Raw genomic sequence first — 12,187 nt, 5'->3', positions numbered from 1 at the left:
CCAGCTGGGGACTGAACTCAGGGCCTTGCGCTTGCTAGGCAAGCGCTCTATCACTGAGCTAAATCCCCAACCCCTACAAAGTAGAGTTTTTAAATGGACTATTTGTTTATGTGTGTAAGTGCTTTGCCTGTGTGTGTGTGTGTGTGTGTGTGTGTGTGTGTGTGTGTGTGTGCGCGCACCATGTATGTACCTGGTACCTAGTTAGATCCCTTGGAGCTGGAGTTACAGATATGATCAACTGCCAAACTCAAGCTCCCTGCAAGAGCAGCAAGTGCGCTTTGCCATCTTCCTGGTACCAAGAATCTTTTTAAGATTTTATTATATCTTATTAAATGTGCATTTGTTTGAGTATGTGCTTGTGAGGGCAGATACAGAGGTATTTGATTCTCCTGGAGATTGTAGGTGTTTCTGTGCTGCCCAACATGGGTGCTGGGAGCCAAACTCAGGTCCTCCTAACTACTGAGACATCTCAGAAGTGTAATTTCCTTATTTTAAAGGATTTTTTGTTTTGTTTTGTTTGTTTGTTTGTTTTGGGGTTGGTTTGGTTTAGTTTGGTTTTTTGCTTGTTTGTTTGTTTGTTTTTGAGACAGTCTCAATGTAGCCTTGGCTGTGCTGGAATTCACTATGTAGCCCAGCTGGCCTTGAACTCAGAGAGCGCCTGTCTCTGCCTCTGGAGTGTTAGGATAGAAGGTGAGTGCCACCACAGCTGGCCAAAAGCATTTCTTAATGAAACCTCTAACATCATATAAAGCAGGAAACACAGATATTCTCCCGTGAAGAGAAGACTGCTGACATGGTTTTGCTGGTTTTCTGTTTTGGTGGTCAGGTTTCGGTGGAACAGCATGTCTCGATTGGAGAAGGTCTACCTGAAGAACAGTGTCATGGAGCTGATTGCAAATGTGAGCAAGGGGTATTGGGAGGCCATGTTCCTAGGCAACTGTGCCAAAAGTCATGACTTCCACGTAGGTCACCCGGGTGACTAAGGAGAGACCGGAAGAGGTTAAAGATGCTCAGCAAATGAATGAAGAAGCTTCTTAAAGAAGCTGGGTGTGGTGTCATACACCTTTTACCCCAGCCCTGGGGAGGCAGAGGTGGGCAGATCCCGACGCACTCCAGGCCAGACTGGTCTACACAAGTGAGTGCCAGGACAAGGAAGGCTGCATAGAGAGACCCTGCCTAAAAGGAAAGATTCTTAGGTATAAGTTAGATGGTCATAACACCATCTTCGTATCTTTTCCTTTTATCTAAGCTGAACTACGGTGATACATGTGGTGAAATACAGAATGGATTTGTTTCAACCTTTAATAAGACTTCAAACGTGTTATAAAGTGATGGTCTTTTTACTTCTTTAATTCAGACAGGTTGTGGTAATAATTATTATTATTTTTTTTTTAAAGATTTATTCATTTATTATATATGAGTACACTGTAGCTGTCTTCAGATACACCAGAAGAGGGCATCGGATCTCTTTACAGATGGTTGTGAGCCACCATGTGGTTGCTGGGAATTGAACTCATGATCTCTGGAAGAGCAGTCGGGTGCTCTTAACCGCTGAGCCATCTCTCCAGCCCGGTAATAATTATTATTAATCGGAGGTTTCTACCCTACCTTTGACCATCTAGTTCCCAGATAAAACACAGAACCTTTACATTTATGATAAACCTTTAAAGCGCTAGAGCTGGGCAGATATGCACCCTCTAAGCTATTAGTATCTACTTCTGCACCAATAACCCTGAGTTATGACTTGCCATCTGGGCTGCTCTTGCTTTCATGAGTTACCTGCCTCACGGCATCTTCTCCTGTCTACTTTCTTCCCCATTCCTTCATGAGCTCTTGTCTCGGACCCCAAGTCCAGGAACCAAAGCTGCCTACCTCTCCTGTCCAGCTATAGGCTGGAGGCATCTTTATTCAACCATTAGCTTTAAATTAAGGAGCAAGGTCATATAGCATCCCTTGGTATACTGAGTAAATCCTCCTAAGGAATCTTTGATGTAAATTAGATGATTGTAAGAGGATCCTCAGAAGGACTCCTCTTCCTGGGAGCAGCCGGCCTTGGAGTCCAGTGTTAGCATTGTAGGACATAGCAACAGACCAGACCTCAGCCAGCTGTCCACATAATCTGGATGGCCTCAGACTCTCCTTCCGGGATTCAAGATTTGCCCCACCATGCCAAGCCGGTCTTTCCTTTTTTTGAGACAGGACTTCATTCTGTGGCCCATGCTGTCCTCCACTTGAGAGCAGACCTCCTGCCTCAGCCTTCCACATACTGGGATTGCAGGCATCAGCCACCATGCCTGTCTTTTCTGTTATAACAAAGGGCAGGAAAGGAGATCCCTGAGTATTTGGTGAGGCTGCTTTTTGAGATAAGGTCACATGAAACACAGAGTAGCTTCAGTCTTTCTGTGTCGTGGAGAATAAACTTGAATCTCTGACACTGCTGGGTGCAGCCTTACAGGCAAGCACTAACAATCCGGCCTTGCACTACTTTTAATAAGAAAGAGGCGCTTTGCCAACTTATGGATCCGTTTAGCTAGTGGAGACCTATAATTTACTACTCCAAAGAGACGAGCATTGATCACTCATCAATTTTAATGTTTAAATTCTTGGAAGACAGAGATAGTGTATCTTTCTCTTTAGTATTAGAACTTCTGTGACTGTAGTGCTCTTCAATGCCCTACCGATTTATCAGTGTTCCAGTTTATTCCTGTATTCCACTTTGGCCTTTAGAACTCCGAAACAGTGTGAAAGTCTCTTTAGTTCGTGAGTCAGAGCGACTGTGCTTTCCTGGCTCTGTGACAGCTGTTCATTAGCTGTGGAAACAGTGACCAGTGAGAATGCAGGCCAAGTGACACAGACATGGAGAACAGGTTAGGTTCAAAGAAGACCTGATGATCAGTGTTGTGCTTCCGTTCATGTAGAGGGCTGGGTGTGGTGAGTGCTTGGCGTGTATTGTGAGATCAGAAGACACCTTGAGGTAATCAACTCTTCCCTTAACCATTTGGGTTCTGGGGATGGAACTGAGGTTGTCAGCCTTGGCCCCCAGTGCCTTTACTCACTGAGCCATCTCCTGCACCCCTCTCCACCCCCGCCCCCCCTTTTTGAGGCAGGGTTTCATGTAGCTGACCTCAAACTTGCTATGTTTCAGAGAATGGCACTGACTCATTTTTTGTCACTGTGTGTACACACTCAAGCACAGACACATAGTAGAGGATGTCCATGAAGGTTAGAGGGCAACTTTCAGAGGCCCACCATGGGTTCCAGGTCACCAGGCTTACACAGCAAGAACTTAGCCTGCTGTGCCATCTCGCTGGCTCTGAGGAGGACTTGCTCTTCTGATGCTCCTATCTCCCCTTCCTGTGTGTGGGATCACAGGTGTGTCCTCCTGGAGCTCAGACCCTGGGCCTCAGCAAATATTGTGCCACCTGAGCCATATTCCAAGTGCAAGCATTCTGTGTCTTTACAGCGCAGTTTTCATGCCTAGAAGTCCAAACCTTAGAGTCTTCACGATCTCATTCTTTTTCAGGGAACACTGAGCATTTTGGAGGAGGAGAACCATATTAAAGATGTTCTGTCTAGAATTGTGGTGGAGATGATCAAGCGAGAGTGGCCTCAGCACTGGCCTGACATGCTCATGGAGTTGGACACTCTCTCCAGGCAAGGGGTATGGAGTGCATGTGTGACTGCATGTGCTTATGTTAGAGCAGGCTGACGGCTTTGCTCTGTAGCCCTGTCGTGTCCCTGGTTTTATCAGTAGCAGGTCATCTGTTTGCATGTGTCCATAATCTAATGCTTTTGTTTAATAGCCTCTTTCTCTTGGCCTAGGAAACACAGAGGGAATTGGTGATGTTCATCCTTTTGCGACTGGCTGAGGATGTAGTGACCTTTCAGACACTGCCCACTCAAAGAAGAAGGGATATTCAGCAAACGTTAACACAGAACATGGAAAGAATCTTGAATTTTCTACTCAGTACACTTCAGGAAAATGTAAACAAGTACCAGCAAATGGTATGAATTTCTGCCCTGCAACACCCCGTCTTCCCCGTGTCCACAGCTGCGTGTGCTGAGCAAGAACTTGTCTCAGCCCTTGAGAGGCTGAGGCAGGAGATACTATCAGGTTGAGGCTAGCCTGGGTTATACAGTGAGCTTCAGGCACAGTGGCGCTATATAGCAAAGATTTTGTCTGAAAACCAGGTCCTTTATTGGAACATAGGAAGTTGCTGCCTGGTCTTTTACTCGGTAAAACTTTGGTTTCTTTGTTCTTTTCTTTCAGAAGACAGATGCCTCTCAGGAAGCAGAGGTGAGTGCACTGTGTGGACCTGAAGGGAACCTCTTAAATGCTCAGTATGGGTAGGTGGACCACACGGCCTCCGTGCTGGGTGGGTTTTGTCTGTCCCCTCAGTGCTCTAGGGGAATGGTAGATAGACCCTCTTGAAAGAGGGTGAGCGGCCGCACTTGGCAGCGCGTTCTTACTCATCGGGGCTCAGAGTGCTCAGAGATGGCTGCATCCCAGGAACAAAACTGAGTCCCCTGCCAGTAATTCTTCCAGAAAAATCGTTTTTCTGACAAATCACCTTTATTTTAGAACTTGAAAATAGAAGTTTAATTGAAGCCTTAGTTGTCAGGACCTGATAACCAGCAGTGATTTCACACAGGCTCAAGCCAACTGTCGAGTGAGCATCGCGGCACTGAACACGCTAGCAGGCTACATTGACTGGGTGTCTTTGAATCACATTACTGCTGAGAACTGTAAGCTGGTGGAAACTCTGTGCCTGCTTCTCAATGAGCAGGAGCTGCAGTTGGGAGCCGCTGAGTGTCTTCTCATTGCAGTCAGCAGAAAAGTGAGTAAGCTTTGCAGCAGTGCCCAGAGTACCTGTGAGGAAAAGGATGAGTGCATGGTGGCAGCAGGTGTGCTGACAGGAACAGGAAGCGAGGGAAGTAGAAGCTGGGAGAGCCTATATATTTTGGAAAGCCCCCCACCACCCTACTTGATACATTGTACATCTGAAGATTCCACACCTTCCCCACGCAGCGCCACCAACTGGGAACCACGTGTTCAGATACCTGCCCGGATAGAGTCCATTCTCATTCAGACCACTGCATATTGAACCCATTCTGTCCTTGGTGTTTCCCAGTTCAACTGTGTGCTTCATTGCATTTAAAATGTGTGATTTATCCTTGAGCACAACTTACTAGATGCTTCCAACCCCCTTAGACAGAAATTTGCAGCATTGAAATTGTTGGCATAGGATATTGAAATCTATTAGGCTTAACCCCCTGGCACTTGAAGAGCCATGATTCTTGCCATTTGTGCGTAAAGTAGTATTAAAGTTTAGAGCTCACCATAGTGTCAGTTAGAGGTGTAGGAGACGTCAGCTACTGGATGAAGAAGGTTTTGTCTGTGTTTTTGGATGATGTACTGTCCTAACCTTGGGCACAGGGCAAGCTGGAGGACCGGAAGCGCTTGATGATCTTGTTTGGGGACGTGGCCATGCACTATGTTCTCTCCGCCGCACAGTAAGTCTGCCTTTCGGGTGCTGTGGGCCTGGGTGGGTTTGGGTTTGCTTGGATGTCTTGTTTGTTTTTCATTTTATTTTGTATATATTGTGTGTAGGCGTTGGTGTGTATGTATGTGAGTCCTTTATTGCTCCTTGTTTATTTGAGCTGACATCTTACTGATCCTGCTCTGATTGGCTAGACTAGCTGGCCAATAAGTTCTAGAATCTGCCTGTTTTCAACCCTGAACTGGGGTTACAGGCACACACCCAGCTCTACAGAGGTGTTCATAAGTCAAATCAAGGTCTCCATACCAGGACAGAAACTATTGGAGCTAAACCCCAGCCGTTAATTTAGGTGGGTGTTTTGGTGCAAAGGATTGAACGACAAACTTCATACATGCTGAGAAAATACTCCACTGATCAGCTCACCTAGTTCTACAGTATGGTTTTTATTTCTTTAATAATTAAATTTTTATTGAGAATATATATAGATTTATTTTCTGTATGTGAGCACACTGTGTCTGTCTTCAGATTCCATTACGGATGGTTATGGGCCACCATGTGGTTGCTGGGAATTGAACTCAGGTCCTCTGGAAGAGCAGCCAGTGTTCTTAACCGCTGAGCCATCTCTCCAGCCCTGAGAATACTTTTTTTTAAAAAAACAGTATATTCTGATGACAGTGTCCCCTGTCCCAAGTTCTTTCAAGCCTCCCCTACAGTATGCTGTCTTTTGCTTCAGTTTCGTTTGCTGCTTTAGGCAGGGCAGGGGTGTACAGGAGCCCTCTGTGGGCTGCCCTCCTCTGCAGGCTTCTCTCTGAGTCCAAGGACAAGTGTGGACAGACAGTGTGTGCCCGGGATCTGGTTTTTAAGGAATTCTGGTACCTGAGTGATAATGACCGCTTTGGCTGGCACAATTTGTCATTATGGCCGAGGTGTCCTATTCACATTTCTTCAGCTGGTTACACAGCACACCCACCCACCCACAGACTAGGAAAGCTGCCATTCAAAATGGGCTGCTCTGCACAGCCAGCCCCAAGGCCACCTGAGTCCCACGCTTTCTCATTCTCTCGTGCCTCCAGGTCTCACTACTGCGTCTGCGTCTCACATCAACTGTTACTCATGCTCATTAGTGGCAATAATCTTACTTGTCTCAGACCAGTTTTCACCACCAAAAAAAAAATTAAATGTAGGGTTTTTTGTTTTCGTTTTTGTTTTTTTTTAGAAGAGCTATTGGGTTCTGATGAATTTTGGATCTAAAGTCAGTATTTTAAGAAAGTGAGAGAGTTTTTGTTTTGCCTTGTTAAAGGTGTGCACACTTCTGCCTGGCTGTTTTTGTTCTTAAGACAGAGTCTCATTATATAGCCCTGGCTAGCCTGGGACTCAGTACATAAACTAGGATAGTCGCAAACCCCAGGAAATGCCTGCCTCTGCCAGGGTTGAAGGTGCGCACCATCACGCATGACCAAAGGATTTTTAATTACATTTAATTATAATTTTAATTACATCTCTTTATATGCATGAAAGTGTACACATGAAGACATCATAGTATGTGTTTGGTCAGAGTACAACTTGTGGGAACTAGTTTTCTCCAAACACCCTGGGGTCCCAGGAATTGAACACAATTCTGTATTTTGGTGACAAGTGCCTCCCTCTACCTGCTAAGCGATCTAGCTGGTGGAAGACATAAAATACTTTTTTTTTTGTCCCTGGTATAAGAAATTGTTACATTAATACCCAGTTTCCCAAACCCAAGAATCTGTGCGAGGCCTCCTGGGTATTAGCCAGTCTTTGTGTAGCTGCTCACAGGTGTGTGTGCTGGCTTTGCAGTGACGTACAACTCAAGTGGTTCCAAAGGACTTTTATGTCTAGGATCAGAGTATTTAATGATAAGGGAAGGTATTGCATTCAGCCATGTTCCACATCAATCTCAGTGTAGGATTTTGTCATTTTTTATTTTGGTTCATTGTTTATTTGAAACATTCTCACTTTGTATCCCTGGTGACCTGGAGCTAGCTGTGTAGATCAAGCTAGGCCTCCATCTGCTGGGGTTCGAGGCAAATCGCACGTGCCTGGCTTGGTGAGTTTTTTTGTTTGTTTGCTTGAGACAGTTTCTCTTTATAGCCCTGGCTGTCCTGGAACTCACTACGTAGTCCACACTAACCTTGAACTCACAAAGATCTGCCTTTGCCACCTGGGCTGACCTGGTACTTGTTTTTTGACTTTAGTAAATACTAAGATTGTACGTACGAGGCAGACAGGCAGTAGAACTTACATGTTGTGGACTCCTTTCTTTGATGATGCACAGCTAATCACAGTTCTCTTCCTCAAACAGGACTGCTGATGGAGGAGGCTTGGTGGAAAAACACTACCTCTTCCTGAAGAGACTTTGTCAGGTGTTGTGTGCTCTGGGAAATCTGCTGTGTGCACTGCTGGTAAGCATGGGGCTGCTTGGGGAGTTGTTCACTTAGCAATCATGGTAGCACTTTGCCACCACACTGATGGGAGCTGGTGAGGCATTGTTCTGCCAGTGTTTTTCATGCAATTCTATAGATGAAGTCATCGCCAATAAAAAGGTGAATATGGGTGCATTGCTGGGTCGTTGCTGATTTCCTTCCTCGACACAGAATCTCACTATGTAGTTCTGGCTGTCCTGGATCGCACTGTGTAGGCCTGGTTGGCCGCAGATCCACCTGCCACTGTCTCCCAAGAGCTGGGATTAAAAGTGTGTGTGACCACACCCGGATTGAAATGATGAATAGAGGAGTCGCAAAAATATGAATAGAACAGGTCTGATGAAGTCATGTTTTCTTATAGCCTTTGATTTTAATTTTTTGAGTCACTGTCTCTTTGTAGCTTAGTCTATTCTTAAACTGAGCGTGCTTCTGTCTCAGCTTTCTGGTGATGATAACAGGCATGGATCAAGGCTAAATGGATCAACACATCAGGCATTAAATGTTATCTCTTTCCTGTTTATTATCATTCTCCCTACCCCCTCCCCACCTCTGTTCAGCTGCTTCTTACTCATTAATGTGCTCCGTTTTCTTCTTTAGGCCTTAGATGCTAACATACAAACACCGGTAAACTTTGGAATGTACCTGGAGTCTTTTCTTGCTTTCACAACCCACCCAAGTCAGGTAAGCTTTATATAAATAGCTTATTAGTATCAGGATGGTCAACCCACATCACACATGACAGCCTGAAGTATTTCCTATTCATGTCTGAATGTCACTTCACTGAACCTAAGAAAGGACTAGAGGGTTGCTTTGAAGTGCCCGGGACCTAGTGGGAAGGCTTAGTGGGTAAAGAGCGCTTGCCGTGCAAGCCTGGCCATCTTGTAAGTCCCTGGGCCCACGGTGATAGGAGAGAACCAGCTTCTGAAAGCTTATGACCTCCGACCTCTGGCTCTGACATACAGAGACAGATAATGAAAAGAGAATATTAGTCTATTTCGCCATCACTTCACTGTCTTGGTCAGCAGCTTTTCCCAACAGTGGCTGGCTTTCTAATTGTGCTCCATGGGGTGTGTGGCCTAGATGATTTGAACAAAAAATATTTAAATTTAAAAGTTTAGTGAATTTTGTTACTTTGATATTAATTGCATTCAATTCAATATTTTTCTCGTCACTTTGTGATTCTAGTTCCCTTCATAACAGAGAGAGTTGAGTGGTGTCCTGACCATACTGCAGGGCTCACAACTCTCTTATTGAGTGTCATAGCGAGTCATCCATCCTGATGTGCTGCAGAAGTTACTTCAGAATGGAGTGGTTTCTTCCTATGGAAAGTTATTTTTGAGAACTGCTAGGCTGAGTGACAGTCTTGCTCAAGTAATATCTACATCCGTAAGCTGATGTGTAGGTTTTTTGTTTTGATTTAGTTTCTACGCTCTTCAACCCATATGACGTGGGGAGCCCTCTTCAGGCATGAAGTTCTGTCCCGGGATCCGTCGCTGTTAGCGGTGATACCAAAATATCTTCGTGCTTCTATGACGAACTTGGTCAAGGTAACCAATGGAATCCTGAGTGTGCAGAGTGTCTTAGCAGTGGGATCCTGAGTGTGCAGGGTGTCTTAGCAGTGGGATCCTGAGTGTGCAGAGTGTCTTAGCAGTGGGATCCTGAGTGTGCAGAGTGTCTTAGCAGTGGGATCCTGAGTGTGCAGAGTGTCTTAGCAGTGGGATCCTGAGTGTGCAGGGTGTCTTAGCAGTGGGATCCTGAGTGTGCAGAGTGTCTTAGCAGTGGGATCCTGAGTGTGCAGGGTGTCTTAGCAGTGGGATCCTGAGTGTGCAGAGTGTCTTAGCAGTGGGATCCTGAGTGTGCAGGGTGTCTTAGCAGTGGGATCCTGAGTGTGCAGAGTGTCTTAGCAGTGGGATCCTGAGTGTGCAGGGTGTCTTAGCAGTGGGATCCTGAGTGTGCAGAGTGTCTTAGCAGTGGGATCCTGAGTGTGCAGAGTGTCTTAGCAGTGGGATCCTGAGTGTGCAGAGTGTCTTAGCAGTGGGATCCTGAGTGTGCAGAGTGTCTTAGCAGTGGGATCCTGAGTGTGCAGGGTGTCTTAGCAGTGAGATCCTGAGTGTGCAGGGTGTTGATGAGAGTACATAAGACTCTGGCATTGTTGAATCTCTTAAACTCCTCTAGGAGAATTCTCCTGTTGAGGAGGAAGTCAGTGAGAATGGCTGTCATACCTGTTCTTCAATAGTGTAGAACACGTAAACAGAAAGCATGAAGTCGTGCTAGGGGAAGAGCAGGACTCAGGAATGAACTCATCGCTGCTTAGGCGGTAAAGCAGGAGTAGCAGAGTGTTTTGCAAATGCGTGAGGGAAGAAGCAGGTAGATTCTAAGATGGAATGATGTCTAAGGATTGTTTCTGGAAGTCATGAGCGATGGGGCTGCACATAGGGGTGTGGTGACAGTGAGGGCTCGCTCTTCAGAGACCTGCTCATAGGCTTGTGTGGGAAAGTCTCAGATCTGGGAGAGCTGCAGCTGCTGGACCTTTGTTGATCTTCCCTTTTCTTCCCCTCCCCTCCCCTCCCCTCCCCTCCCCTCCCCTCCCCTCCCCTCCCCTCCCCTCCCCTCCCCTTCCCTCCTCCCTGGGCTTTGGACATACTAGGCAAGATGCACTGACACACATACAAACTCAACGCCAGCTCTTCATCGTAAGGTATAAAGACAGAGAACAGGAGGACTCTGTTTCCTCAAGAATTTATTTAACACATACTGTGTTCTAATTTTGTTATGGTTTTACAATATCTTTTTGCATTGTATGTATGTATGTATGTATGTATGTATGTATGTATGTATGTATGTTTTGGTTTGTTTTTAGTCAGGGTCTCACTATATGACCCAGGCTGGCCCGGAAGCTCTATATAGACAAAACTCACCTTAAACTTGGAGAGATCATCTTGCCTCTTTTCTCAAATTCTGGGAATGTAGGTGTGGGCCATGATACTCAGCCTCTGGTACTCAGTACATAATAAAATAAGCAATTTCCAATCCCTCATCTTATTCCATATGAAATTAGTACCTTTTTTTTGAACTGTGTTCATACTTGGACCTTAAATGGACCCTGGAAGTTACTGAGGAATGTAGAAATTATACTGGCTTTCTGTGTTCTCTGTTTACCACTCTGAAGAGCATTGGCGCTGGGAGCCAGCCAGTATACTGTACTTACATTCGTAAACTATCCCCTGCAGCCTTAGCCCCTCTTGGGCTTTGGATGTGGTGGACTCTTCTCAGTGGTCTGTCCTTACCCCTGTCTCACTGATTTTCTTTCCCTTCCCAGATGGGTTTTCCTTCCAAAACAGACAGCCCCAGCTGTGAATATTCCCGGTTTGACTTTGACAGTGATGAGGACTTCAATGCTTTCTTCAACTGTAAGTGGCTGAACTTCTTCCTTGCACTCTCAGAATGGCATCTACTGCTGTAATCCTGGGAGTGACACCTGAGACTTCCTATTAGCAGTCCTCAGGCCTGGAGAGCAATTCTCTTTAATTTCCAGGTTTTTATTGCAGAAGGGTACTGGTAGTACATTTCAGCATGATACATTCTAAGCCCATGAATTGTATTTCTCCTTTCCACCACTATGACTTGTTGCACCTTTTGAGGAGCCAGGCTGCTCTCCACAGTGGCCACACCCTACATGGCCCTGTCTAGCTGCCCCCTTGGCTTTCATAGATGTGGCAAATCAATGTTAGCTTGCTGCTTGCAGGGTCTAGCTGCTAAGACATTGTTAGAGGTAATTTACTTTTTAAGGTTTTGGGGTTCGTTAATTCAACAAAGCTGTAGTGAGCCACTGTGATCTAGAACATGAGTGTACGACCCAGGCCCCAGCAGCTGAGCAAACAATGGCTTGAGTTCGTGCCCAGGTGTTGATTCAGATCCTTCTCTTGCCAGCCTCCCGAGCCCAGCATGGAGAGGTGGTGAGGTGCGTGTGTCGACTGGATCCTAAGACTAGCTTCCAGATGGCGGCAGAGTGGCTCAAGTATCAGCTGTCAGCTGCTATTGACACTGGACCTGTGAACTGTTAGTTTTTGCTTTTTGTCTTCTATTACTAAATGTTAATATTGTATAAAAACTGTACACACAAAAATAAGCCAGAGGCACATGTCAGAGCAGTGTGCCAACATGACTGAAGGTCAGTTTGCCCACTGCCTACTTCCAAAAAAACTCCTCACGGAGAAAAAACAAAACAGATAATACCAA

The 12,187-nt window shown here is 45.7% G+C and overlaps 1 protein-coding gene across 1 annotated transcript in view; it reads left to right on the top strand.

Moving 5' to 3' along the window:
- Xpo5 (exportin 5) overlaps positions 1-12,187 on the top strand; it is a 38,362-nt gene that overhangs the window by 2,418 nt on the left and 23,757 nt on the right. The window contains 11 exon segments of the mRNA NM_001108789.3: positions 827-899; positions 3,524-3,661; positions 3,823-4,005; positions 4,271-4,297; positions 4,653-4,838; positions 5,438-5,514; positions 7,828-7,927; positions 8,546-8,629; positions 9,370-9,495; positions 11,268-11,358; positions 11,879-12,007. Of these exon segments, the coding sequence (NP_001102259.2) occupies positions 827-899; positions 3,524-3,661; positions 3,823-4,005; positions 4,271-4,297; positions 4,653-4,838; positions 5,438-5,514; positions 7,828-7,927; positions 8,546-8,629; positions 9,370-9,495; positions 11,268-11,358; positions 11,879-12,007 (1,214 nt within the window).

This window comes from Rattus norvegicus, chromosome 9 (assembly GCF_021556685.1).
Source record: "Rattus norvegicus strain SHRSP/BbbUtx chromosome 9, alternate assembly SHRSP_T2T, whole genome shotgun sequence".
Taxonomy (NCBI): Eukaryota; Metazoa; Chordata; class Mammalia; order Rodentia; family Muridae; genus Rattus; species Rattus norvegicus.
This window is presented reverse-complemented; position numbering and strand designations above follow the sequence as displayed.